The 27,558-nt window shown below is 45.2% G+C and overlaps 1 protein-coding gene across 1 annotated transcript in view; it reads left to right on the top strand.

The window, feature by feature from the left end:
• adgrb2 (adhesion G protein-coupled receptor B2) overlaps positions 1–27,558 on the top strand; it is a 159,246-nt gene that overhangs the window by 65,367 nt on the left and 66,321 nt on the right. The window contains exons 8-16 of the mRNA XM_056583195.1: positions 1,964–2,065; positions 2,961–3,067; positions 4,494–4,688; positions 5,450–5,518; positions 6,004–6,112; positions 6,668–6,814; positions 10,113–10,200; positions 12,427–12,529; positions 19,492–19,535. Coding sequence (XP_056439170.1) covers positions 1,964–2,065; positions 2,961–3,067; positions 4,494–4,688; positions 5,450–5,518; positions 6,004–6,112; positions 6,668–6,814; positions 10,113–10,200; positions 12,427–12,529; positions 19,492–19,535 — 964 coding nt within the window. The remainder of the gene's footprint in view (positions 1–1,963; positions 2,066–2,960; positions 3,068–4,493; positions 4,689–5,449; positions 5,519–6,003; positions 6,113–6,667; positions 6,815–10,112; positions 10,201–12,426; positions 12,530–19,491; positions 19,536–27,558) is intronic.

The following is a 27,558-nucleotide window of genomic DNA, read 5'->3' as shown; positions in this document are numbered from 1 at the left end:
TTGTGAGTGCAGCGAGAGGGGAGAGGGCTGCATTGTGTGTGTGTGAACTGTCCCACTCCACTTATCCCGTAATGAATTAACATTCAGCCCGAGTTCTACATTGTGTGTGGCAGCCTTTCTGGATGTCCCAATCTAGGGTTGGATCTGTGAATCTGCATGTGTTGCTGGAGTTATTTTCTTGCATAAGATCATAATCCCATGTGCGGGTATGTGTGTGACTTTCCGCGTGAATGTGTATCATTTTGTGTATTTGTGTGTGCCTGTGTGTGTGTGTGTTTGTCCCTTTGTGTGTGTAAATATGCACACAATACGCAAGATTGTCAGAAATTGCTATATTTCTTCCCCGTGGTTTCCGGTGGTGCCAAGTGTCAGATGGAAAATCCCATTTTTCTCCCTCCCGTTTGTTTGTTTGTCTGTCACTTCTCATACACAATCTTCTACATTGCTTCAGCCTTACCTCTGTATGACTTGTATAGATGTTTTTTGTCTGTTTTATTTCCTGTTATTGCTTCTCGTCTCTCCGTCTGTCTTCCTTTATCTCTTCCCTTTCGTCCTTTCCTTCATTTCTTTCCTTCCCTCCTTCACTCCTTGCCTCCTCTCCTCATTCCCTCGCTCTGAGTTTTCCCTGCTTGTGTCTCCCTCCCTGGTTGAGTCTAGTTTGTTCAAAGGTCTCCTCTGTGCGATTTGTCAGCCACTGCAGTACACACAGTGTATTTTAATAAGCACGCCCCTGACTGGAGCCCTGTGTGTGTGTGTGTCCATCGGCGTGGGCGTAGGTTTGTGTGCTTGTGCGCGTTTGTGGGGGTAGGTGTGTGTGTGTGCATAAGTACCTCTTCCGTACGTGCTTGTGTGCTTATTTGTGTTTATATTGGACGACTTTTTGCTTGCATATGCCTGATACACTGGGTGTGGGTGCGTGGGTTCATGCGTGTATTCACATTTGTGTGTATGTGTGTGTGTGTGTGTGTGTGTGTGTGTGTGTGTGTGTGTGTGAACATATATTTGCATGAGTTTGTTTGAATATGCAAGTGTGGCTCCTCTTCTGCATACACTATGCGGCCTTTATCCCCCTCTGTGTAGCAGTTTGCCAACAGGAACAAATAAAGACATGTAAGCAACGAGAGAGAGAGGGAGAAAGGAAGAGAGAGAGAGAGAACGAGATGGGTAGACTCCCTTGGCTTTACACCTCATCCCCGTTTCTAAGTCGCGACGCCAGGCCCCGCGTCCTATAAGAGAACACCGCCATCCATCTGTCGCCCTCTAAAGGGAACATCGTATTCCGATTAAAAAAGATCCTCGCTCTGTTTCTGTCACTGCCTCTTAAACTCTTTGTCCCTCTCTCGATCTCCCTCTCACTCTCTCCTTCTGCCTCCCTCTCAATCCCTGCCCCCCCCCCCCTGGCCCGAACCCACCCCTCACCCTCCTCTCACCCTCCTGCCATGCACCTTTCCCACCAGAGCCGCTTCACATCTCTCACACGTCCACACTTTCATCAGACTTATGAAAGAGATGGGAAGAGAGAGAGAGAGAGAGAGAGAGAGAGAGAGAGAGAGAGAGAGAGAGAGAGAGAGAGAGAGAGAGAGAGAGAGAGAGAGAGAGAGAGAGAGAGAGAGAGAGAGAGAGAGAGAGAGAGAGAGAGAGAGAGAGAGAGAGAGAGAGGGAATGAGATACTGTATTGAGGCAGTGGCAGTGACAGACCGCTGAACAATGTTCTCAGAATAGGATTGGGAGCCGCAGAGAGGGACTGTTCATTTCAATTGTGTTTCCCTGTTCTTTCTGTTCCCTCGGATGCTCCCTCCCTGCCTCTCCCTCTCCTTCTCCATCTATCTCTCTATCCATCCCGGTGTGTTTGTGTTGAGATGCATCCCGAGTTCAGTTCGACCCGTGCGTAGCGTACGGCCCCTTTGAACGTGGCCGTGACATTCTTTTTTTCTTTCTTCTCTTCCGGCCTTTTTTCCCCCAGCGCCTCACGAGATCTGCAAGGATGAGACCCTCCTCTCCATGACGTGGAAGAGAGCTTCGGCTGGAGAAACGGTCTACAACAAATGTCCAACTAACGCCACTGGTAGCTCATGTCTTTTTATTTTGTGTGAATGCTTAATAGTGGGCGGCCATTTTGGTTGCCAGGACTTATGTTTTTCTAGCAAATACAAATTGTAGATTCTGTGTAAACACACACTCTCAATCCCAATTTGACGCTCAAGACACAGAGTTCCAGATATAAAGATTGTGCATCAGTAAGAAGAAGTAAAAAAGGAAAAAATTGGTTCCCAAGTTGGTTTCTTTTGCATCATTATTCTAGCTTTAGTGTCAATATTTCCCCCCAAACGTCAAGGTTTGAGATATAACTCGAAGTATGTGACATATAGTCACTGTTGAGTGAGCTAGCTATCGCTGTATGAAAAGACAGAGATGAAGTAAAAAAATAGACCATTATTTTATAAAGTGCGCTGTAAAAATTGAGTGTCCACGTCTGCCACTATTCGGGAACCAGATTTACATATTCTCAGTCAAACACGCTTGTCTGCATCCACTGACAGGCCAGTCAGCTGTAAATCCATAGAAACCTGCCATTTGCTGTAGCTTCAGCTTACAAAAGACGTTCTATTTAGAAAACTATGACAAATGTGCTAGCGCAAGACTACAAAAGATTTACCGCCATCTTTTATTCACCCTTTTCTATTGATATCTTAATCAAGGTTAATGGATATTGTTTTGCTTTGAAGCACTTGGACTAATGACGTTTCTCAGGTATTTTTTTGCTCTGGATATGAGTTAAACTCTCCTTTCATCTTTCACTACTTGCTAGTTGTCTCCGAGGCTTTCTTCTTTCTTGCTCTCTCTCTCTCTCTCTCTCTCTCTCTCTCTCTCTCTCTCTCTCTCTCTCTCTCTCTCTCTCTCTCTCTCTCTCTCTCCCACAGTTAATCCCAGTGTCTCTCTGTCGTCCTCTCTCTCTGCAGGATCTGCTAGTCGTCGTTGCATGCTGGACAATAATGGAGTTGCTTTCTGGGGTCCTCCGAGCTTCGCCAGATGCATCTCACTTGAATATAGATATTTACATTTATCTGTAAGTCTCCCTTATGTCTGCCGTACTTCTTGTGTCTGCGTATATATGCCTGAGAATAATCATGTGCTTACTTGTGTTTAGAAACTCTAGACACGACTCACACAATTCTAGAAACCGTTGTCGAAACATTGTATGAAATTGTATCGTTTGCAACTCTTCATGTAGGATTTTGTAGTTGCAGCACCACTTTCTAAAGCCGTGTACATCCCTGCCCACATACCGCTAAATATATAGTATGAAGTCTTTGATAACTCTCATCTGTTCATTCTTGTCCATAATAATAAGCACTAATTAGCAATTAGCTCTCTCAATCGGTGCACTTCTACGGAAAAGTATAATAAGGAATGGAGAGCTGATGTATTGTGAATTCTGACCTATGTCTGGCCTGCTGATGAAAGGCAGGGGGCGGGATCAGCGGGTCAGGGAGTGTGTGTGGGTGTGTGTGACTGAGCTGATTGCGCCGCTATCTTGGGGAGCCCCCGTATCATTAAAATCAAAGAGTCGATCATGTCTCGTGATAGCTGTTAACTGCTGCCTCGCCTTCGATCCTGTACTTAATCCCTCTGTTTCCTTAATTAGTCTATATTTCTTTTGGAATTCAGGACTGCAGCCATACATCCCTTACTTACCTCCGTTATGGTTGTTGGCATTCTGCATCATATCAAAACCCAATCAACACATTGATGACAAAAGCCTGCCTTGCATTTTATTGTTTCTCAGCATTTGTCGGATTCAAAGCAACTCAGATTACAATAACAGGAAATATGAAGACGTTTGCGGGATTTATAAGGATCTTGTTGTACTTTATGTATTCAACAGCCAGGGATAAATATAAGCTCTCAATATAAACACAATGGACATAAAGCATGCGATGAGGGGATGCAGTAACCAAAATACTCACGCTTTTCCCAGAGGTGGTAAAGCCAATGGCTTTCAACCAACTTAACAAGTTTTATTCTCTGTGTCTCTCTCTCTCCATCTGTTTTTCCTCATGCCCCCCAACACCCCTGCCTACTCTCTCACACAAACACACACACACACACACACACACACACATGTTATCCCTGCAAACAACTGCTCTCTCGTATCATGCACAATTATAACTACACCATACACTCACAACCACACACACACACACACACACACACACACACACACACACACATACACACACACACACACACACACACACACACACACACACACACACACGCAAACACACACACCCCTCATGGAACACACAACATCTTATTTCTGTAATCAACTGCTCTCTCATATCATACAAATGACTACACCCTCCACAAAATCCACACACACACACACACACACACACACACACACACACACACACACACACACACACACACACACACTCCACCCCTCACACACACACACCCCCTCACACACACACACTCCTGGGCTTCAGTTGCGAGAGCATCTTGCGAAGGGTCAGAGGACCCTGGCGGGGGAGGGCATGTCTCAGATCGTCAGGGGTCTCCTGGAGCTGTTGCAGAGGAGGAGCTACCACAGCGGTGACCTTCTCTTCTCCACGGAGATTCTGCGAAATGTGACGGACACCTTCAAAAGAGCAACCTACATCCCAGCTCCCGACGACGTGCAGGTGGGCGTCCCCGGGGAGCGGGGGGACGGGGAACTCGGGGGCGGGGCAGGGTTCGAGTCACAGGAGAGCCAGATGTGGTGGGGGGGGCTCCGCTTCACCTTAAATAAACCCAAGCAAGTCACTTCACCTCACTTCGTTCTGACGCAATTTTGCTACTCTTTTAATTATTTGTGTCGAATGTAATAGCGAATAAATAGACAATTCTTGGGCTAAGCCTCATAATGCCGAGAATCAATCGATCAATGATCATTGTTTTTTTTTTCATCATATTAAGCGATCCAGCCGAAAGCGAGGGAGATCTGGGAGAAGAATTATGATAGGATAGGAATGGCGCTGATCTTTGTCTATTATATTTACCGTTGGATTGGCCTGCAGATTGGTAGAACTAAGATGTGGGGGGGAAAGCATGGCAAGGCAGAGGAGCGGTGATTGTTAGAAGACTTATAAGACCTTTGGACAGAAGAGATTTTGTCCTGTTTGTGGTAGACGTTCCCCATTTGAGCCATGCATGCACAGATTTACTATGCTAATATAACATCCATGGATGGACAGTGGACAGCTATCCACTTTTTGGAAGTTGTCTGCAAGTTTGTCCACAAGTTGGTTTTACGTACCATATCATGTTAAGTATGTATCCATCTAGGTGGATGTGTGATACACAGAGTGACAAATGCATACGGATGAACATGCAAGCACAATATGTGCATTATGAGTCACTGAACCGACAATATCTAAACAACAATCTATTTGTGTCTCCTCAGAAATTTTTCCAGGTAGTCAGCTTAATGTTGGACATGGATAATATCGAGAAGTGGGATGACGCACACCAGGTAAGGCCATGGGTTTGATTTAATGTGTGGAAATGTACGTTTGATTTGGCTATTAGCGTATGACATAATGTTGCTCGTTCGGATATGGTACAGTGTGGGAGTGTGTTTTTGTGTGTGTGTGTGTGTGTGAGTGTGTGTGTGTGCTCCATACCCTTGAATCGAGGTGCATTTACCTACCATCTGGACACAATAAACAGCCAAACGAAAAAAAAAAATAAGGCTTTTATGCCGACATTATTCCTCCCAGGAAGCCATTCCCTGGCCAGGGTTAATGCGATGTGACGAATATTAACATTTCACGGAATGGGGACTTGGGCTCAGACCTGAGAAGTCGCCAATGGATTATGATTATGGCGTCTACGTGACTCCACACTACAGCATTCCCCTTAGTTCCTGGGTACCTCTCAAATTCTTGATGCTCCATTTCTGTCTCTCTGTCTCTGTCTCTGTCTCTGTCTCTCTCCACCTCCACAACATCCTCCCAGGTCTCTCCCGGTGCAGCGATGTTGATGAGGATACTGGAGGACTTCATTCACCTCATCGGCGATGCGCAGAAACCCTTTCAGAGTGTCCTGGTGGTCACCACCAACCTCAGTGAGACTCCACAGTCATGTTCCTTCAGATTTCTCTGTGTTGTCGTCGTCTTGATGTGATTTGTTGTTCGCTATGGGGGGTGTCTTGTCCCGTCCCATCACGTCCTGTGAATAAATGTGACAAATTCAAAGTCAAAGACTTTAATACAGACGAGGTCAAACAGAGTCTGCTTAAATTTCTTTCTTCTTAACAACAAGATTGAAGGAAAGTCCAACCTTGGATTGGGAGGCTTTTTAAGATTTCGACAACAGCCACCGACCTTTCTTGGGGATTATTTTTCCACAAAAGACGATTTAGTGGTTGGACACACCGGGCCTTATCGTTGACAAATATGCCGTGATTTATAAGTAGAACTATTCATCCCCAGCTACCATTACTCTCCCAAAACAAAAACAAACAAACAAAACGATGCATCGTGATTTAACATGCAGCAGATATCCTGCCTCACCTACGTCCCTAACCCATGTTGTTTTCGGAAACGCCGCCTTATCTTCAACGTGCACGGCGCTGATTGGCTGCGGTTTCCTAAACCTCCCCTACACCTCGTCTGTCCAGTGATCACTATCCAGCGAGAGCCGGTGTCTGCGGTCTCCAGCAACATCAACTTCCCCATGAAGGGCCGACGGGGGATGAAGGACTGGGCGCGGAACGCGGAGGACAAGCTCTACATCCCTAAAGAGGTCTTCACTGCGCCCGCAGAAGGTAGGAGGCTGCTGTCTGCCAGAACAGATGGCTGCCCAAAGCTTTTTTTTTTTTTTTTTATCATTTTCATAGAGGAAGTATGTCTCTTAGAATTAATGTTGTTGGTTTTTTATGCTTCCCCTTTAATTAGTATTTTCATTTTAATTGGTCGGAAAAAAGCTTTTGGCTCGCGCACGGGCCGAGCACATAGACTAAATCAGACTGTGGCGGCACGCTGGTTGTTTTTAACAGGGGTAGCGGGGGTCTCGCCTGCTAGACTGGATACTGCGGAGAGTGGAATCTGTTGGGTGGGTGGTTCTCTTAAGTACAGAGGGATAGCGCGTTTCATCCACCCTTAAGGAGACATTGAGCGGTGCAACAGATGTCATCAGGTCTGGCTGTGCAATCTCTCTCTCGCTCGCTCTGTCTTTCTGTCTCGTTCTCTCTATCTCTCTCTCTCTGACTCACTCTCTCTCTCTCTGTGACCCATTCATGGTCGAGTTGGTTGTCCTTTAGATTAGTCTTGAAACTGGAGACTTCCTTGCATAGGAAAATAAAATATACAAAAGGAGATGGGATAAGGATGGGATATGGGCCTTTAGCGAGCTAGCGTGGCTCGGTCTATCATTGGTCTTTTTTTGACAAGAGCAGATGGCAGCAAACTAGATGCAAGATGGAACGCCCCCCATCATAATGAGTTAGGAATGGGGATGGATGACTCTGGAGAGGTGGCGGGAATGGGCTCCACAGAACATGTGCACAGAATCCGTCCCTAATTTATCATTTCTCTCCTTATGTATTTTTCCAATGCTCTTGGGTGATGCCAGCCCAGCCCCCCTCTCTCTCTCTCTCTCTCTCTCTCTCTCTCTCTCTCTCTCTCTCTCTCTCTCTCTCTCTCTCTCTCTCTCTCTCTCTCTCTCTCTCTCTCTCTCTCTCTCTCTCTCTCTCGCGTGCGCTCTTGCTCTCTCTCGCGTGCGCTCTTGCTCTCTCTACTAAAACATACTGACTATAAGCTAACATATGACACACAAACAGTGTGTTCATGGATGGCAACAGTGTGTGCGCACAGGGAGATATTGACCTCTCTGCTACAGGCAGTGTGCTGGCCTTTAGCTGATTGCTCTACGCTCGTCTGGTTCATTTAACATGTAATGAAAACCAATCTCAGATGGACAGCTTAAACCTGCAGCTTAAAACTGAGCCATATTTAGGTTCAGCCACACACACACCCGCACATTTATGTGCACACACACACTCACACACGCACAAACACACACGTTTACGTGCACACATACATACACGCACACACACACATACACAAACACACACTCATACAAAGACACAAGCGCACACAACCGCTTGTTTGATAGGGTCGGGCCTTGCTTCGGCAGGCGGGCACTAAGAACGCTCTTCAACTCATTCTTTAAGTGACACATTTTCTTCTTTCTCCTGTGTGTATCGCATGAACTTACTGAAACCAATCCCTTCAATACACACATGCACGCACGCACGCACGTGCACACACACAGGCAGGCATACACACACAATGGCAAGCATACACACAAATGCTCCCGTACAGAGTTGTTGGCTTACACACAGACACAACAATATCTGCATAATGTTTGGCTTTGAGGCGGGACCTAGAATCAGTCGAGACAGCTTTTTAAACTGAATATGATGTTTGAATATAAATCATGCATCTCCAGCTCTGTGTGGCTACGTTGGAAACCAAACATAAGTCAGCTAATTCCTACTTTCCCCTCTATTTAACCTTAACAATCGCAGCCCCGACATTTTTGTGACAGTGAATTAATAAAATTGTAAACAGGAAATGTAGAGAAGAGAGAAAAAATACTTCAATAAATCTAAGATGGCATACATATTCGGCAAAGCAGAGGCAAAATGTGCATTGTGAAATATTTATTATATGACGATTTGCATAACAAAAACAGACAACCTTATTTTTTACCCACAAAACTTAGGACTAATTAGCTTGATTATAAATTAGCAGACATCCTTCTGTGATCTGGTCTAAACTTTCCAGCATTGAATCTTATAATTTGTTTGCATTAGCAGAAAAGAGAAACACCAGTGGAGACATCATATCGTACAGTAATTGCAATCTTGAAAAACAAATTTGGATTAACAAGCCCAAATGTACCAAATTAAGTGTAATTTGGTACATTTAAGTATTCACTCGATTTGTTATCATTACTCAAATTAAAGCACTTACCCAAATAACCTGCTGTATATGAGGTGTCACCTCAGTATATATTTAATGTATACAGGAAACTGTTCTAAGTTTAAATCCGTGTCGCACATCGAGTCAATTAGCGCTAGAAATAGGAGTGTCATTGTTGTGTTGATGTTTATCTCAAACGAAATATGAATTAATCGTTCGGAAAGTAGTAACAGATGCGGTTTGAATTAAATGTCTGAATGTATTTTGTCATTTTTACATTACCCGCTCAACAAGTTCAAATTAACACACAGGCACACACGTTCCCTCTCCCCTCCCACACACAATCACACAGACATACACACACACACAAAAGGCTTAACTATTTAACACAGGATGCGTTGGCTCTTTTCCATCCGCTTGCTTCTGCAGATTGCGCTTCCAATTAAGGTCCATCACACCGACTGGATTTCCCAGAGCACATCATTCTTTCTCCTTCCACATTCCTACAGAAGTCACTCCTATTCTTTCCCTCATCAATCTGTGTCTCTCCCTCTTCTCTCCCTCACTCTGCTTTGTTGTCATTGTGTCCGTGTATTGCTCCGTCAGCCAGGAGACTCATTTTAAAAGATGAGTCACCCAGTTTTGGGTGCTGCCAGCTCATACTCTCTCTCTCTCTCTCTCGCTCTCTCTCTCTCTCTCTCTCTCTCTCTCTCTCTCGCTCGCTCTTTCTCTTTCTCTTTCTCTATCTCTTCTCTCTCCAGACATTTTTTTTTTATAGCTTTGTATTGACCTTAAAGGGAACGATGTGTGAAGAGGGAAGGAGGAGTTCTGTGATCATCTCTCCCCTGGGGGCACAATGTTGCCAAGGATTTCTGTTTTTCTTTTTTGGAACCAAAGACTATGCAGACGCCCATTAGACATGTGTTTTTATTACAATCGTATTTTCTTGGCCAACTGGCCAAGCTATACAATAGGATGTATTGTCTTAGTAAGATTGAAATGGTATTATGATCTTAATGCATAGGGATGTAAAGATTAATCTGACTCATTCCTTTGGTCAAAATCATATCGTATGGTGATTTGATTGGATCGATGGTGTTTAATGATTATATTTGTCTCTTTGTCTGTCTGTTACAGAAACAGAGACCGAGACTGAAGGGACGATGTACTATGTGATCGGAGCAATCCTATACAGGACGTTGGGATCCATCTTGCCTGCACCAAAGTAAGTGCGCCGGCTTGTGCAATCGTGCGTGATCGTGCGAGTGAGTGTGGGTTTTGCAGGTGCGTGATTGGCGTGTATTCCATTATTTACTTTCTGCTTCCCCCTTTCTCATTCAATACTGCCCCCAATGACAACCATCCCTTCACCATTTCCCTCAGCTCTGTCTCCCTTCTCTTTCTACGTCTACCGTTGTCTTACTATTTCTATTTTCTGGCATTTCCCTTTGTGTTATCCATCTCCTCCTCTAGTCTGTCTTTATGCCTTCATTCCCTTCATTTCTCGCTTTTACAACTCACCTGCTCCTCTTCCTCCAACTTCTCCTCCTCCGTCTTCCCCTCCTCCTGTTCCTCCTCCTCTGTCTACTCCTCCTCTTCCTCCTCCTCTTCTGTCTTCCCCTCCTCCTCCTCCTCCTCCTCCTCTGTCTTCCCCTCCTCCTCCTCTTCCTCCTCCTCCTCCTCCTCCTCCTCTTCCTCCTCCTCTTCTGTCTTCCCCTCCTCCTCCTCTGTCTTCCCCTCCTCCTCTTCCTCCTCCTCCTCCTCCTCTTCCTCCTCTTCTGTCTTCCCCTCCTCCTCCTCTTCCTCCTCCGTCTTCCCCTCCTCCTCCTCCATGTTATTTCTCACTGGCAGTCTGAGGTGCCATTTCCCTGTCTGCTCTGGTGTCAGATTAAAGCGCAGCTTCTGCGTAAACACACACACACCACCATGCACATGCACACGCACATGCACCAGCACACACATACAGATACACTAAATGTGTGTTATTCAGGGGAAATCTAGACAAAACTTTTTTTTTCTTCCCAACAAAAAGGAGAAACAAGACATGTATGTGTTTATATTAAATGAATATTAAGTATTAATCTATCTATATAATATCACAGTTGAATACAGTTTTTCCAGAATTAAAGGGCTTACACAACCTGCAATATATATTTTTAATTCAATTGATAGCTGAATATAGGATGGGATTGATTAAAGAAAGAATGAATAGATAGATTGATTGATGGACAGTTGTATTGACAATTTTATTGTCAGGAACACAGCATAGGATTAATTTGGGCACTGAAATGCTGAAGACGAGGCAAGGCGAATCTTACAACGCATGAGCCTGAAGCAACACATGAACATGCATACCATGAGAACCACATCCACCGCATATTTTATAGCGTATATTGTACAATCTACTGAAGGAGGAAGAATGTACACATATTGACAGACATTAACTCATCCAGCAGACAGAGGATGGATGGAAGACTGAATAGATGGACGAACAATTTAATAAATGGAGAGAAGGATGAGTTACTCAATGGGTAACCCAGAGATGAACGGGTTAATGAAGAGATTATGGATGAATGACAGATGCATGACTAAATTAATTGATCGAATGGTGGAATGAATGTCAGAATGGGTGAATCAATTAATAAAGCAAATGATTGATCAATGAATATGCAATGGGTGGATGAACCAACTGGTGCTGCAGGGATTTTTTTTAAATTATATATCTATGCATTAGATAGACTGATCTATACCATTCTTGCAATGTGATCATATCCATTCAAATATCTCCAATATTTCCTTTGAAAAAATATTATTTTAGTCCACTGTCTTCTTCACACATTGAGCTCGGTTTCACTCTCGCTTTCCTTGTGGGTGTGTGTGTATGTACTGTCTGTATCCGTGTGTGTGTGTGTGTGTGTGAACCGGTGAGCTCCGAAGCACCGCATGCAGGGTGGATTCCGGAGCACTCTCTGTGTGCTCCGTACCCACCAGCATCCCCATGTCTTACTTCACTCAGCTGCATAGGGCGGCTGGCGCGCCATCAAACTCCAATTAAACATGAATAGGAGCATTGCACTTAACCAGAAAACACTCACATTTCTGTGTCTATCGCTTTTGTTCACTCTCTGATGATTGTGTGTTTGTGTGTATGTGTGTGTGTGTGTCTGGTGATTGTGTGTCTATTGCGCTCTCTTATGTGTGTTTGTGTCTCTTCGTGTGTGCGTGTGTGTGTGTGTGTGCGCGTCTAAGTGGTGGTTGTTCTTCTCCTGCTGTCTCTCTCTTATGTGTGGGTATGTGTATCTTCTGGTGTGTGTGTGTGTGTGTGTGTGTGTGTGTGTGCGTGTGGGTATGTGTATCTTCTGATGTGTGTGTGTGTCCTTTGCTGTCTCTCTCTCTATCTCTCTGATGTGTCTCTTCTGGTGTGTCTGTGTGTTTGTGCTTGGCTCTACAGCCCCCCTGCGATGATCAACTCCAAGATCCTGGCGGTGACGGTGCGTCCAGAGCCCCAGCCCAGCGAGCCCATGGTGGTGGTGGAGCTGTCGCCTCTGCTCAACGTAAGACCGCCGCACCCTCCCCACACTGCAGACAGGGGCAGGGCTCTGTCCACGTCCGCAGCGTCTGTCTGTCTGTCTGTCTGTCTGTCTGTCTGTCTGTCTGTCTGTCTGTCTGTCTGTCTGTCTGTCTGTCTGTCTGTCTGTCTGTCTGTCTGTACCTCAATATAAACATACACATTGTTTGTACACATACACATTCTTCTATGATATACGGTTACATTTATCCTCTATTTTATTGCGCTTACATTTATTTTTTCATTCTATCTCATCTTGAGCAGATCTGTTACACAAACAATGATGATCTAAATCTGGATCTACCTGTAGGCATTGGTGAGCAATACGACCCCTAACCTCCGATGGAGGTGGATTGGTGTCTTTGTGTCGAGTGCAAAACCTCTGCATTGCATCACAGATGCTTACACGTTTTTTTTAAATGAAGTTATAGCCTATACATTATATGATTGACATCAAAATTATGTATTCCATTCTGAAATATTTTTTATTTTAAACAAAAATAATTCCTTTAATAGTTTTGAGAGAAAAATAAATGCATTTGACCACAAAATCACCTTTAATTTCGGCTGCTTTTCCCCACTTTTGACAGGCTTTCTGGTTTGCCCTTTGAGCGTAATATTTGTGTATTTTGTTGAGAACAAAACCTTTTACATTACAAATAAAGCAATGATTCTGAGAGGCCAAAAAGTATGTTGCATTAAAATATGACATGGTCGAGATCAAAACGATATGCATTACAATTAAAAATATTTATATTTCAAACAAAAACAGTAAATAGTTCAAATGTGTTTGGAGTAAAATGAAAGTTTGGTTAGCATGTCTAATGGTTTGATATTGGTTACATTTTCTGGGCGCTTGCAAAGGGACTGTTTTCGGTTGCAAAGTCAAACATTTGGGTTGTGAATTCTGCCTCTTACCTTTGAACCTTTGACCCTTGCACTTTTGACCCTATTCCAGATCGCACTTACCCGAATCAGCCATATTTGTGGAGTTCACGTAAGCACGTTTTTCAAATACCACAAACGTGCCACCTGTCTCCCTGTTATTTAACAGGCATGTCTTGCGGAGTACCACATTAAAGTTAAGCACAACCCAAGTAATGATCTAAAATAATGTCTCCTTACTTATCAAAATATAATGTTATGAGTCGATTATAGATAGCCCTTCTTGGGGCTATCTGTAAAGAACAATTCATGAACACCTAAGAATGATATGTTTGGCCATGGAAGTCTATCGTTGCCCTAATGCTTTTCTTATTTATGGAGTAGGAGTAGGGGAGTTGTTTTTATTATGTGAAAACCTCTACAACACCAATAATGCATATGAAAAATAACCGCATGAGCTGGATGCGATTGATCATTCAACATTGTTATTGCACCAGTGACTGTTGGGCATTACGAGTTTAAAATGCCACCGCGCCAAACTGCCCCACATGCCACGCATCCATACAACGCCAAAGACAGGTTGTGGTAACTTTTAGCAAAACTAAAACCACGTAAATAAGTAATTCTTTGTTGACCAGTGGAAGTCGAGCAAGCTTATCTTCCCCAACTCTACAGAGATGATATTGGATCGATCACATCCAGCTCATGGCGTTGTTATTTGATACTTTATCACTTGGGTTTTTGTTACTTTTATTTGGTACACTGAATGCCTATTCATAAAAAGAACAATGAGAGCAAGCGTTCAAAATAAGGGTCATGAGTTTATGGAACAATGCACATCGTTGATAATGATGAAGATAAAAATATAAATATCATTCCGTTTATTAAACTCCGCATAGCACTCTTTCTCCCTGTCATTCTCGTTCACACACGCACTCATGCCAATGCGCGGGTACACTTCCACTTATTGGATGAACCCGCGTATCACTGATACACTGCACACGCACTGACAGCGGATTCGTCCGCGCCTCCTCTCAACGCGCCTTCAAAGGAAAACCCGAAGCAGCGGGATATTTGCGATTAATGTGAAATGCGGTTATAGTTTATATAAATTACGGTGTTAGATCGCAGCCCGTTGTGCCGACTATTTGAATTCGCTCTGCAGCAGGGACTGGAGGTCGGGAAGTGGGCCGATCCACTTTGAAATGTATTTTGTGCGCGATTGCTCGATTACGCGAATGAGCAAACGTGAACCCCCCCCCCCTTAAGACTCCACATCCTACCCCCCCCCCCCCCCTCCCATGCCAGAGGTGCACCACACATTGCTACCTGGTCTGTGGAAAATGTGATGATACATTTAGGAGAACTCTTCCTGATTGTTTTGGAGATGGCTGGATTAACCTGTCCACACTGATTACTCAATATGCAACAGGTGTGCAGCCTCACCCATCCTCTCAGGCTAGGTGAGGCGGCTTAAACCAGCCATCAGCCACACACACTCCCACAGCATTTAAAAAAAAGTGTATTCTCAAAAACCTTGAAAGCTATTCTGTTTTTGTTTGAAATTAAATTAGTTGCAGTTGGAATGGATTTAGTTTAATCTCAGTTATCTGATATTTTATTGCAACAAATTGCTTTGGTATGCTATAACCCTTCTACCTTTTCTGCTGAAGAGCAAAGCATTAGACAGCCTCGCCAAAGGGGGAAGGGCAGCCATAATCGAAGGTGTTTGTGGCTGAAATGCGTTTATTTTGCTCTCAAAACTTTTAAAGCAATTACACCCGTTTGAATTATAAATATTTTTGATCGGAATGAACTAAGTTTTGATCTCCATTATATAATCACTCACTTTTGCTTTCAGAATAATACATTTTGTTATGAAATTTTTGCACTTTACCAAAAGCACCAATATGCCTCCATAACTCTCCAGCTGTTCCTCAATGACACATATCTGAATTCTATCCAAGTATCATTGGATAAAAGACAGAGGCAAAACCAGGTGAGCACAATGGGTTATGGCTGCCTACTGTTTTCCTGTAAACCCACACTCAGCAGGGCTGCTGAGCATTTCCTGTATATGAACCTGCTGTTTCTTTCACCCTTTGACTTTAATTTAATTTCTGCAATAAAGTTATACATAAACAGTCTCCAGCATGGAGAATACCTTATGTGTGTATACCATGAGGCAGTCAATTATGTAAAAATAATAAGAAAAATTCCCTGGATGAATGCAAATATACTTGACGCCTTTTGATCGGCACTTACTTTAATTGTACACGTGCACAAGCACACACACAGACACACACACACACGTGCGCACTTTCGCATAATGTGAGCGCACGTACACAGACTCTCAGAAACACGTGGGCCCCGACATTGGCAATAACTGTGTATTCCAGGGGGTTCCAGTAATCTAATCAGATACTAGGCCTCCGGCGCTCGCACACACACACACTACAAACGAAATGCGTAACGTGCAACTCACAACTTTAACCAGGACCTGGGGGTCAACAACATTGCACTGCTCTTCATCATAAACCCCTTTGTACTTCTTCCTCTTCCCCGGGTACTTTGTAAAGTCTCCCTTGCACTCTCGTTAACTCGCAGTCAAACCTGAAACTCTTATGATCCTGGCCCCGGTCTATGCTAAAACTCACCTGACATGCCTGCTTTCTTAGTATTTTTCTTAACCCCAAGTTAAACTTTAGTTTATTGCTATATGGTGCTTTTTTCTGCATTGGATAGTTGGTCTTTTTGGTAGGTGAGTCGGTTAGTTTGTTTATTAGTTTGTTAGTTGGTGATTTGATATGCCGCGTGTTTCACTGCGTGCAACTCACATACTCGAAGACGAACCCCCCCACACACACACACTCACACACATATATAGGCATCCACATCAAACATGTATCCATATGCATAATACATTATATCCTCTCTCTTAAGGGAACATGGTGAGGGAACGAGAGCAAGAGAGAGAGATCACCAAAGAGAGAGAGAGAGGAATCACAAAAGTCAAATCAAAACACAGAGTTCCATTCTGTCAGATGTACGGGGCTAATGACCTTGCCAGGCATGGTGAAGCATTGCCGTGGAAACAGCTGCCATGGGCCTGCGTCTTGGTTGTAATGGAGGGAGGGGGGGTGTGAGGGGGGGGGGGGGGGAGGGGGTGAGCAGGATGGGGATCCAGGGGTTTCTGTACGCGGTCATGTCCTTGCTGAGAGGACATCTGGTCCTGAACTACCAACCTATTCACACTCATCCCTCGTGACCTAACCACAACTGTGTGTGTGTGTTTGTGTGTGTGTGAGTGGGTGGGTAGCTCGCTGGCTGGGAGTGTGCCTATGTACGTGTGTGTGTCTGCATGCACATGCCAATGTTGGCTCTTACTGGTGGCTAAGGAGGAACTGAGCAGCAGTCCAGATGCCAAGAGCTTTCCCTACTCACTTCCCCCCTTTGGTCCACGCCCACACACACACACCACACACACACCACAGGCACACCACATACATACACACACACACACCACATACACCACACATGCACCACACATACACCACACATACACACACACACATGCACACGCACCTACACCACAAACATATGCACTCGCACACACTCATACTCAGGGTTATTCAAACAAGTATGATGGTATCCCTTAAAAGCCTTGCTGGTTATTTAGCCATAATCTACTTTACTTTCAGCAGTAACATTTATCTTCCAGGTTTCTCTCTTTCATTTTTCCAAATAAATACCCCCTTTCCATTAGAGGGCTACAGTGTTTTTCTATTCCAGAGGGAATATGCATTTCTTTTATATTATCGTATTCCACAATAGTTTGTTTGTGTGTGTGTGTTTGTTTGTGTATGTGTGTGTGTGTATGTATGTGTATCTGTTCATATTTAAGTGTGATAGATTGAGGAGGGGCTGTGAACTGTATATGACACACTCTCACTATGGACACCATTCATTATGGATTTATGAAGAAATCTGTATCTGATGGCATTGTGAAAGGCATCAGTCGAGGGGCTTGCGCCATTAAGGACCGTGGCCCCCCTCCCCTTTCACCCTCCTAGAGAGAGAAAGTTAGCGAGTGCAGTGGTAGAGGAAGAAAAAGTAACGCGCCCATGTATGGGCACCTCACCAGGCTGATTGATGGCCGGAATAGCTAACCGACTCCAGTGCACAGCAGTGCCCTGCTAATGCTAATGCTAATGCACGGCCCCAGCAATAACTAATGTCCCCGGCACTGATCAGCATGTGGCGAGGCAGTTGCTGGTTGGGTGAGTGGGGGAGGGGGAGGCAGGAGGCGGCGGCCGCAATGGCTTCCATCCATCAGCCTAAGCCCCCCCCCCCCCCCCCCCCGCCCCTCTGATCCCTTGTGGACGTAAATATTGCATTATCGCTTGATCTCAAGTCCGTCCGGGCTGCGGGGCTTGGCAAGGGGTTTGGCCGTGACGCCTCATAGTGGAAAGGTCTGTTCATAAATTACACAAATCTAGCATAGGGCTCAGCTGAAAAAGTGACCTTCACGTAATAACGTTGCAATGTGACATCTTGCTTTGGGTCTGTTTGCTTATTTGTTTTGGATGTCTTATTATTGCATAGATAATCCCAAGAAAGTCCACGGTGGCATTTAGGTAATTGCCTCCTGCCTTCCGACGGTATGGGGGGGGAACCCTGTAATGAGGAAGGATATTTTCCCCTCTGTCATCACTTTGAGCCGCAGAGTTCCGGGGACTGTCTGTGCTATGACCCGCTTCACCAACAGAGGGAGCTCTTCCATAGAGGGTCCTCCCCGGGAATGACTGAAAGCCCCCCCAGGGCTTTTTGATGGACAGGGACATGGTGCCGTCCTGGCCCTACAACCACTCTATCACAGAACGCTCCCTCGGTAGAGCCGTGTTACTATTGACCTCTTTTCAACCCGAACCGCCATTTAATCACCGATATTCTTTCCATCTATCGGTTTGACACGTTTGTCCCCGGTCACGGAGTTCGCCTCGGATGACCATTTGCGTTGGCTCAAACGGCCGCCGCGTAGAGGGAGGATAGCGCTCGGCCTCAGTTCGGACGGAAGTACCTCCGAGGCGGTCCGTAGCGCACGTTTTACTGGAAATCAATCCCAATAAGACCCCAATCCCCCCCCCATCCCGCCATCCCCCGGGGGCCAGGCGTTGTCGTGGAACGGGGGGAGGGGGGAGCAAAGGTCGTCGATTAATAATAGGAAAATAAAGCAGTTCATCCACAGATCACCGCCCCGATAAAACACACTCGAGGGCTTCCGTCAGAGTCGGTTGATCCTCTGATCGATCCCGTGATTGAGTCGTGCGGTCGGCCCTGCCTTCGCCCACCGCACACCGCTGAGCAGCACCCCATCGCCAAGATAGTTACACCGGCGTTGCAACAGCCGAGGATTGGCTATCCATAGCGCTCTGAGTGAGTCATCATACCCGCTAGCGGGCGAGCAATGAAAGGATAAAAAAAAAAAGTAGACTAGTCTAGTGTCATGACCTCTCTGAGGTTGTAGTCTACCTTGACTGACTCTTTTTTTTCCGCCCTTTTTCGTTCTCACTCGAAACCTTAAACCAGTGCACCAGGGGTGCACTGGAGCACATTTACGGCCGTGATTTACCGTGCATTATCCTGTTAGAATTGTCTTTGGCATTTTTTTCGGTCTCTGAGTCTCTTTTTTTTTTCCCCCCCCGTCGTCGCTCTCTCTCTCTCTCCCCTGAATTGAACCTCTCTCGTCCAGCCGAAAGTAGCTATTGGATCTTCGAGCAATGACTCTTGCTGCCGTTCAACCCTGGCTCTCCCACTCCGCACACCACCACCACCACCACCACCACACTAGTCTCCATCTTTCTATTTCATTGTCTTTTTACCGCTCTCCGTTACCCATGGAGCATCACTCCTTCTCCTCTGGCAATGAGCTACGATGGCTTCGCCCTGTGTCTCCTTCTCCCACTCATCTATTTTATTGACACCAGCTTATCTTGTCTCCTTCTGCCTCCCTCCCTCCCTCCCTCTCTGCCTCCCTCCTCCCCTCTCTCTCCTATATTACAGGGTACATCGGATCCTCAGTGTGTGGTGTGGGACTACGGCAACCCGTAAGTCGACCCCAATTCCTGCCTTCTGAATGCATGCCGGTGATTGTGTTTCGTGGTCTTGTGTGTGTGTCTAGCTGTGTTGGTTTTTTTTAATGTGTTTTTGTTGTGACATGTTTGTAGGATAGGTCAATCGGGATGTCAGTTGTGGGCATCTATTGTGTGTGTCCATGTGCGTTTAAGAGGCAGGGAGAGAGAGAGAGAGAGAGAGAGAATGAGAGCCAACGGATGATACCCTTAATGGAGTTGTGTGTGCGTGGGGTAGTTTGTGTGCGTGTGTTTCCACTTGTGCTCATGCGTACTACTGTTTGCTCTACACCCCTCCATTTATTAATGAACTGAATACAGACTAATGGATTTCCCTGTCTTGGCTTTAATTAAATTAGCAAATGAGAACAAACACTATTGTCTGTGTTTTAAAGCATTTAAAAGAGAACATCAGTCACGAAAAGTTATTTTCCAGGGGGCTGGGAAGTTTTTATCTAATGCATTATATCGAACTAATGGTTCCCTTATTCACTGCATTTCAAGGCGTGACCTTTGCCTCATTCGTCACAAGGGCGGCCACGTTATCAAGGCAACGTCGCCGTTAATGCATTGCTAATTTCGGCCCCAGGGCTCCTGAATCTCCCCTAATGGGCTATCTCCGGATCCCTTCCTATTCAGGCCATTAAGTCATCGACATTGTTGATCGTGAAACGCATTCTTTATACTAGCTGCCCCACATAGCCCCGGCATAGAAGAATAAGTAGAGCAATTGATTCTAGCCGGTGCCCCAGATTGGGCACTCACACATTTGGTCAATAGCTCTAGGCACGCCAAACCAGTTCCCGATCAAAAGCATGGAGTAGCTGAATTAGCTTTTGACCGCCTCACATATAAACTTCAAGTCCCCTTCACAACCCCCGCCCCGGATCCGGATGAAAAGGATCACCGTACTCAAACACCACATCAAATGCTTCATCGGTGGTCTGTTTGAGAACCGACCACAGCCAACCCCTCCTACGCCCTGTACTCAAAACTCCCACCGCCCTGTTCTCCATCCAGAGTGATGCACATAAAAGAGTCAGTCCATTCACGGCCCTCCTCTGATCCACATCATCGATACTACCGCGTGTGGCTAAAGCAAACAATGAACAGGTCTGTCGACATGGGAGTTGGGAGATTGTGGGTAATCAGCACTGCCCCCTCCCCTCTTCTCCCCCTCCACATGAAGGGGAGATGAAGGAGAGAAAGCTCTGCAAAGTCAATTAACTAGCTGGCAGATTACTACTGCAATCAAATTAAATTCCCCCAACATTACGAGGGCAAAGAGCCAAGCGGAATATCAAGTGAGGAAATAAGAGTTGATGCGTGTCACGCAAACACAGTGGAAAAACTGAAAGACCTGAATGTGGACATGGTCCAAATCGCCGCTGCCAGTGATTAGGCGATACATTAGGCAAAGTAAGCCCGGGCTGATAGACGTATGATAATTATGAGCAGATATTCAAAGCAGCGCCAACCGAGATCGATCAAATGGAATGATTGCGCCGTGGGTGGCAGAGGATCTGGCTGGGGCTGGCAATAGAAACGCATTGACGCACACGCACGCATACGCACACATACTCGCATGCACACATACTCGCACGCACACGCACGCAAGCACACACACGCAAATGCATAGTACTCACACACAGAAACACACACTCACAAAGACACCATCTTGCACACGAGGAAAATAGGTTGAACACAAGGAAAATAGGTAATAAAAACAATAAAAAAGACTATTTTCTGGGGAAAATTTAACTTTGAAAGCCGGAGGATACATTTTACTGCCGAAATTCAAGTCGATTATGTCTTAATAAGCAGAGAGCACCCCCTGCCTCCACTCTTGCTCAAGTAGATGCAGTCGAGGTAAGGAGAGGCACCACGATGACCCAAAGGCATCCCAGCAAGCCAGAGGAGGTTCCTGCTATACAGCGATGAAGTGTAACTTTTATGCCTCAGGTTATGTTGGTTTTGATTGTTTATTCCGAGAAACAGGCTCAACGGACAAGCACTCTTGAGGTGGTTCGTGAAGCATCTCTCGGATCCAGGTAAAAATTCAGTCTATATCAGGGTGAAGGGAATGCTAAAGAAGCCTATAGGCTCTGATTTATGTCAGACCCTTAAAACTTTATACGGTGTTGTGTTGACCACTCTATGCGTAGAAGCAGGAACTAGTCAGAAGTAGTGTAAGCACTAAAAAAAACGTGGTCCAATGAAGTACTTATGTTTAATGCTTTAATATTGTGTGGTCTAATAAGGCATGGAATAAATAAATTAACGTCAACAGCCCGAACCCCCGGGGCACCGGCTCTATGAGCGCATTGCAAACGCAAATTGTTGCCTTCCTCTGGTTCACAGTGCTGAGCCTGCTGTTTATCATTTGCTTTATGTGTGTAGTAGCATTCAAGACAAGACGCCAGCATGGAGACCTGCCTTCTCCTACTGTTTTCCTTTCACAGTTGGCGGCTACTGCTGTTTGTTCTGCTATAAATCGCCAACCCCGGCCATGGCAACATGTAGGGAATAAACAAGGAACATGTGGAACAGCGATCGGAAGTGATCAATAATAGTCGGGATTGATATTAGTGGTTAATAGTGGCGATCACTTGGTTGTTTATACCCAACACATGGCATGGGTATAAGAGCAACAGGTTAGACCCATAATAAATTTAGCTAAGAGCTAAGGTCAGCCATAGTTTATGGAAAACAGATAGAGGCATCATATTAGGTATAGAGAAGGATATCGGAGCAGTGTTCAAACGTCATTTAGATGTGTACATGCATTTTAGGTATGGTAATCAAGCCATTAGGTTAGTCAATTGTGTACGATTGTATTTCCCGGCTAAGTGCTGCATCATAAGTGCATCCGTGACAATGATTGATACATTCAAGAAGACTCGTGTCCTCTAAAACCCAACCTTGAATCCTGAGTTTCTGATTATCAATTCTATTTTAATTTGGGATGAATAAATTATCATATAAAATCTTGCCTACGTTACCAAAATTTGTCGGACCACTGGTACTCTCTGAACCCCAGCATAGATTGTCGATATGTTTGCATCTGCAAATTATCTAGCGAGTTGTAATGATCAATGTATGCTGCCGTATGCCATTGGTTTGGTTGAAATCATCTCTACCAACATGTCACTGCCCCACTAGTTTCAGTGTGATGTTTGGAAAGCAGAGATATGGTGGCAAATGTATATATAAAGAACAATATGGGTGTGAGGACTGGAAGGAAAGGGAAATCTACAAGTCAACGGTTACGTAATGTAGGGTTTTTGTTTCGGATTCTGCCCAGCCTCTTGTTGGACCACAGCATTGTCTAATGTACGTACTTAAGCCAGGATTAAGGATGGAAAGTGGACCCGCAGTCAGCCCCCTCCCCCCCCCCGCCCCACTGCCCACTCCCGGCTCTTATGTACATGACTTCGGCTGCAGCTCTGTGCTTTGATCCATGCCTTAGTAAGCGACTTTGACCGGAGATCACTCTACACTTTGAGCGCTCCCTCAGCCGGCAAAAAGTTGGCCTGGCGTTTTGGCGTCGTGCACGGTTCATCTCGGTATTTATGCGTCTGTGTTTATTTATTTATTTAGCCCCTTAACAGGCCCATATGTCCGTGCCATCTGCCTATTGGAATCTGTGTACTCTCCATCCCTCAACAAATCCTAACCAACGCCACCACCACCACCACCCCTACAGCCCCCGGTCTTCTCAGCCTGTTCTGCAAAAAAACAAAATATGGGACACAAATAGACGTTGTTAGGCATAGCACGTCTTGATAGCAGAGCAGCATGCAAATCCGGCCATGTTGGTTATGGGATCAAGGGTTATCCATGTGTGCTGTCCGTCTGTCTGTCTCCCCCCCCCCCCCCCCCCTCTCTCTCTCTCTCTCTCTCTCTCTCTCTCTCTCTCCTCTCTCTCTCTCTCTCTCTCTCTCTCTCTCTCTCTCTCTCTCTCCTCTCTCTCTCTCCTCTCTCTCTCTCTCTCTCTCTCTCTCTCTCTCTCTCTCTCTCTCTCTCTCTCTCTCTCTCTCACCTTGGAACTGAATGTTTCTTAGAGGTTGATTGTTGGCTTGGCTTCAAGCATCTCTTTACCTTGACCCAGTTGAGGATTACATGAGTTATGAATGGGTATATTGAGACATTGGACGCATTCCTCATACTTCTTTCCACTTTGTAAACAGTGCGATATATTAACGGAACGGCTCTCTCTGTGGGCGCAAATGGCCTCCCTCTTTTGAGTAATCCATGAAATATACATTGCAATATTCAAATATGCACACCGATGTGCATTTATGTAATAATGCCCATCTTTCTTTATTTCTTTAATAACTGATGCAAGTGTTAGCAGTGTTAGAAGGTACCACAATAATCCAAATACACAATCTCAAATGGCCATGCATTAACCATGGCGCTCCAGAGCAGCATTGAGCCATAAATCGACGTCCTATGTTTCAGAGTACTTAAATCAAGTGCGTGTGTGTGTGTGTGTGTGTGTGTGTGTGTGTGTGTGTGTGTGTGTGTGTGTGTGTGTGTGTGTGTGTGTGTGTGTGTGTGTGTGTGTGTGTGTGTGTGTGTGTGTGTGTGTGTGTGTGTGTGTGTGGAGGCGGAGGGAGGGGTTTAATCCATTCCTAATCTGCACTGGTCCTTGGTATCATCTGTAGATCAGTGGACACAAACCCTCAGACCCTTCCTCTCCGGGGAACACTCTTCTCCAGATTTGCACACAAATTAAATCAATTAGTCCAAAAATTCACTCTGAGAAACATATTTAATAAATGCACGTCTTATTCGCTACACTCATTCATCCATTTATCCTACCGTATTATGAGTCAGGGTAGAAGGGAACGTTATAATCCACATGGGAAATCTCCAGTGCAGCCAGGCATTAACTGGACATCTGTTTAAGAGTATTTAGTCAAGTAAAGTACTACCTAATGGACATGCACACCACTATAAATGTTAGGTTAGGTAACTGGTTGACTGTAGTCACATGTCTGTCTATGAGTAAGTGTGTGAGTCAGTGTGTCTGGATGTGGTTGTTGGTGTGTGTGTTTCTGTGTGTGTGTGTGTGTGTGTGTGTGTGTGTGTGTGTGTGTGTGTGTGTGTGTGTGTGTGTGTGTGTGTGTGTGTGTGTGTGTGTGTGTGTGTGTGTGTGTGTGTGTGTGTGTCTCTGCGTGTGTGTGTGTCTGCGTGTGATCGGGTCAGTCACTTAATCCCATTTCTAATCTCTTGTGTGAACGGGTGGATTACTGCGGTAAAAAAAAAAAGAAACAGGGCTCATATTACACCTTCCCCTCCTCACCCTACCTCTGACCCCACTGCCGACCCATCACCTATCCACCTAAGCCTCCAAGATATAATGGCGTATCACACAGCATGAAAGGCCGGTGTGCCCTTATTTTGACAGAGAGAGTGTACTACTCTGCCGAGGGATTGGCTACAGCAGTGGAAAGAGAGGCTGGCACTGTCCAATCCTTGACCTCGTGGCCGAGAGGAAAAAAACATCCAGTTTCGAATTCCGTATATTACAACACCATTCGTGCACTCTCTATAAAAGCCACGTCCATATAGTGGCGCTTTCTCGTCCACTTTATTTTGGCGTCTTTGAATTGCATTGTTGGGGAATTTGAGGCACTGGGAATGCATATGCAATCATTTTTTTCCGAAAGCTACCCCCGTCAATTTCAGTCTCAATGTGCTTCGGCCTTCTGGGGATTGCCGTGGCATAAAATATGCCGTATTCAGGGAAGACAGCCAAAGAAAATGTGTCTTTCAGACTTTTGTTAGCAGCACTTAGAAGGACCTGTCTTGCTAATCACCCCATATCAAAAAAATACTGAACAATTTAATGTGCATCAGACCTTCTCTGAATCCTAATCACTCAGAGCCTTATCAGCACTATTAATCCAAACTCTGGCTGTCAGGATTGCAAATGTTAAGTCTTCCCTAATATGTATGTCTCCATAGACGTTTGAATACCATGCATTCAGACACACGCCATCTGTGCGTGTGTATCTGTGATGATGGTGGAGAAGAGGAGGAGGGGGAAGGGGGGGGGGGGGGTGTTGTCAAACTCTGTCCCACTTCCCCCCCCCCCCCCCCCCCCCCCTACTCCTCTCCCCTCCCTCCTCCCCATCTGACGGAGCAGAAGGGATCAGTAACAATGTCAGAAAGCTAGCTGCCTCAGAGCGAGGACATGGGCCAGTAGGGGCTTAACTGGGGCTTTCTCGACCAGCGGAGTGGTGGAGAGGAGCACGGACAGACACCCGGAGCTTACTGGCCCACGACATGGAGCTCTGCGCTTTGGCTGTGTCCGCAGACTGTGTATTCTGATGGAGGACCATAGGCATTTAGATCTGGTGACACTGCTGGCCGTAAAAAGCGAGGGGTTAGAATTTGAAGTCCCCGGTGCGGGAAAATGTGAAACTTTTGCTAATGTTGTTGCCTGTTTTTTGGGGATAATTGTGGGCTGTTGAGACTTTGGGGAAGTACCCGTCAAGGGCGCTCAGTGCAGGGAATTGTGAAGCCAAAGCTGTTTATTTGGTGGTGGTGCCGCGGCTGCTGCTGAATTGATTTCATCATCATGTGACCTGGATGTGTACCCTTTGGGAAAAAGCGCTACCAGCAATCTGGGTGTGTGAAGTCTCATGCTGGATGTACACTAGCTTGTACTCTCAGTATTGGGAGCACAAGAAGAGAACTATATGTTCGACGCTCCGCCGAACATTGGAATAACCCGCCAGCCTCTTTGTCAGTTGAGCTGTAGCGTGAGCGCACTGCTTGGTGAGTAACAGTTGATGTTTCTACCGCTCTTTTTCTGGGTCACTTCTGTACTTGAATAACGTACTTTGAAGAATACTTGAGTTTTCATCTACTTTAGTCGAAAATAACTTAAAAAGGCAACTGTATACGTTTTAGATACTTGAATGAATACTTGAAAATAGTATAGATGTAAATGATTAGTACTAAAATAATTGATTCATTTATTATAGAAGTAGATCAGTAAAAGCTATGATATTGGTGTTATGGGTGATTGGTGACTGTGTAAAACCCTGAAGGCAGAAGAACAGAACATGCAAGCCATTTCAGCCTGTGGAGAATCTCTATGTAGCACAGCTTTCCTTTTCGCAAGCTAGCACAGAACCGGCACACGAAGAAGAAAGATTATCGAAGTAAAGAGGCTTATAAATTAGCCTTTGGCCATGTCAGAGAGCAACGGGTGGCAATGGAGGTCATTGACAAAGTATCACTACACGGGAGATGAAGGGCCGCCACAGGGTGTTGTGCCACAAACCCCCCAGATCCCCCAGTACTAAAACATGGAGGATTAAGTGGGTCAGTATGTGGCCCTGTTGTAAGATCATCTAGAACCCAAAGTAAAACCGAAACTATGCAAGGTTGGTAAATAGGCCTTGATGCACTACAATTGTAAGTCTATGGCCATGGGTTATTTTAATGTCACTTCCATGACGATGCATGACGGGTAGGAGGGAGTGTTGACTTTGTACCTGATGATTTAAAAAAAAGGCTTAACAAGTGAAGTGTATTGATAACACGTGACTGTGGGTCATTGTACCAATTACGACAAATTGTAAATTATTTTAGATGATTAAATAGTTTAGAGTTATGCTTTGGATGTGGATATTTTGGATTACCTCGAAACCGTACGTAATCAATGCACTTAGATTGGCTTGTTATGTGAAGGGCGCTTGAGATTAACCTAATTAAATCAGAGACAGACAAAACACAGATGCAGCTGCGATTAGACACCACATATTTAAACATGGCTTTTTTTAACCGCCCGTACAAACGCATTGACGATCCGGTTTATGCCAAAAGGCATTCCACTGACTTGCGTATATCCAGCGAGCTCCAGACCAGACATATGGTGCTACACCCCATGGGAGCCTATACACAGACAATCAATCGGTCTCGATACTCGAGAGCAGGCTCAATGGTGATGATGTATCCCTCCCTATGCAGTCAGACT

Source organism: Gadus chalcogrammus, chromosome 22 (genome assembly GCF_026213295.1).
Source record: "Gadus chalcogrammus isolate NIFS_2021 chromosome 22, NIFS_Gcha_1.0, whole genome shotgun sequence".
Taxonomy (NCBI): Eukaryota; Metazoa; Chordata; class Actinopteri; order Gadiformes; family Gadidae; genus Gadus; species Gadus chalcogrammus.
The sequence above is the reverse complement of the archived record's forward strand: the minus strand, read 5'-3'. Positions and strand labels throughout refer to the sequence as shown.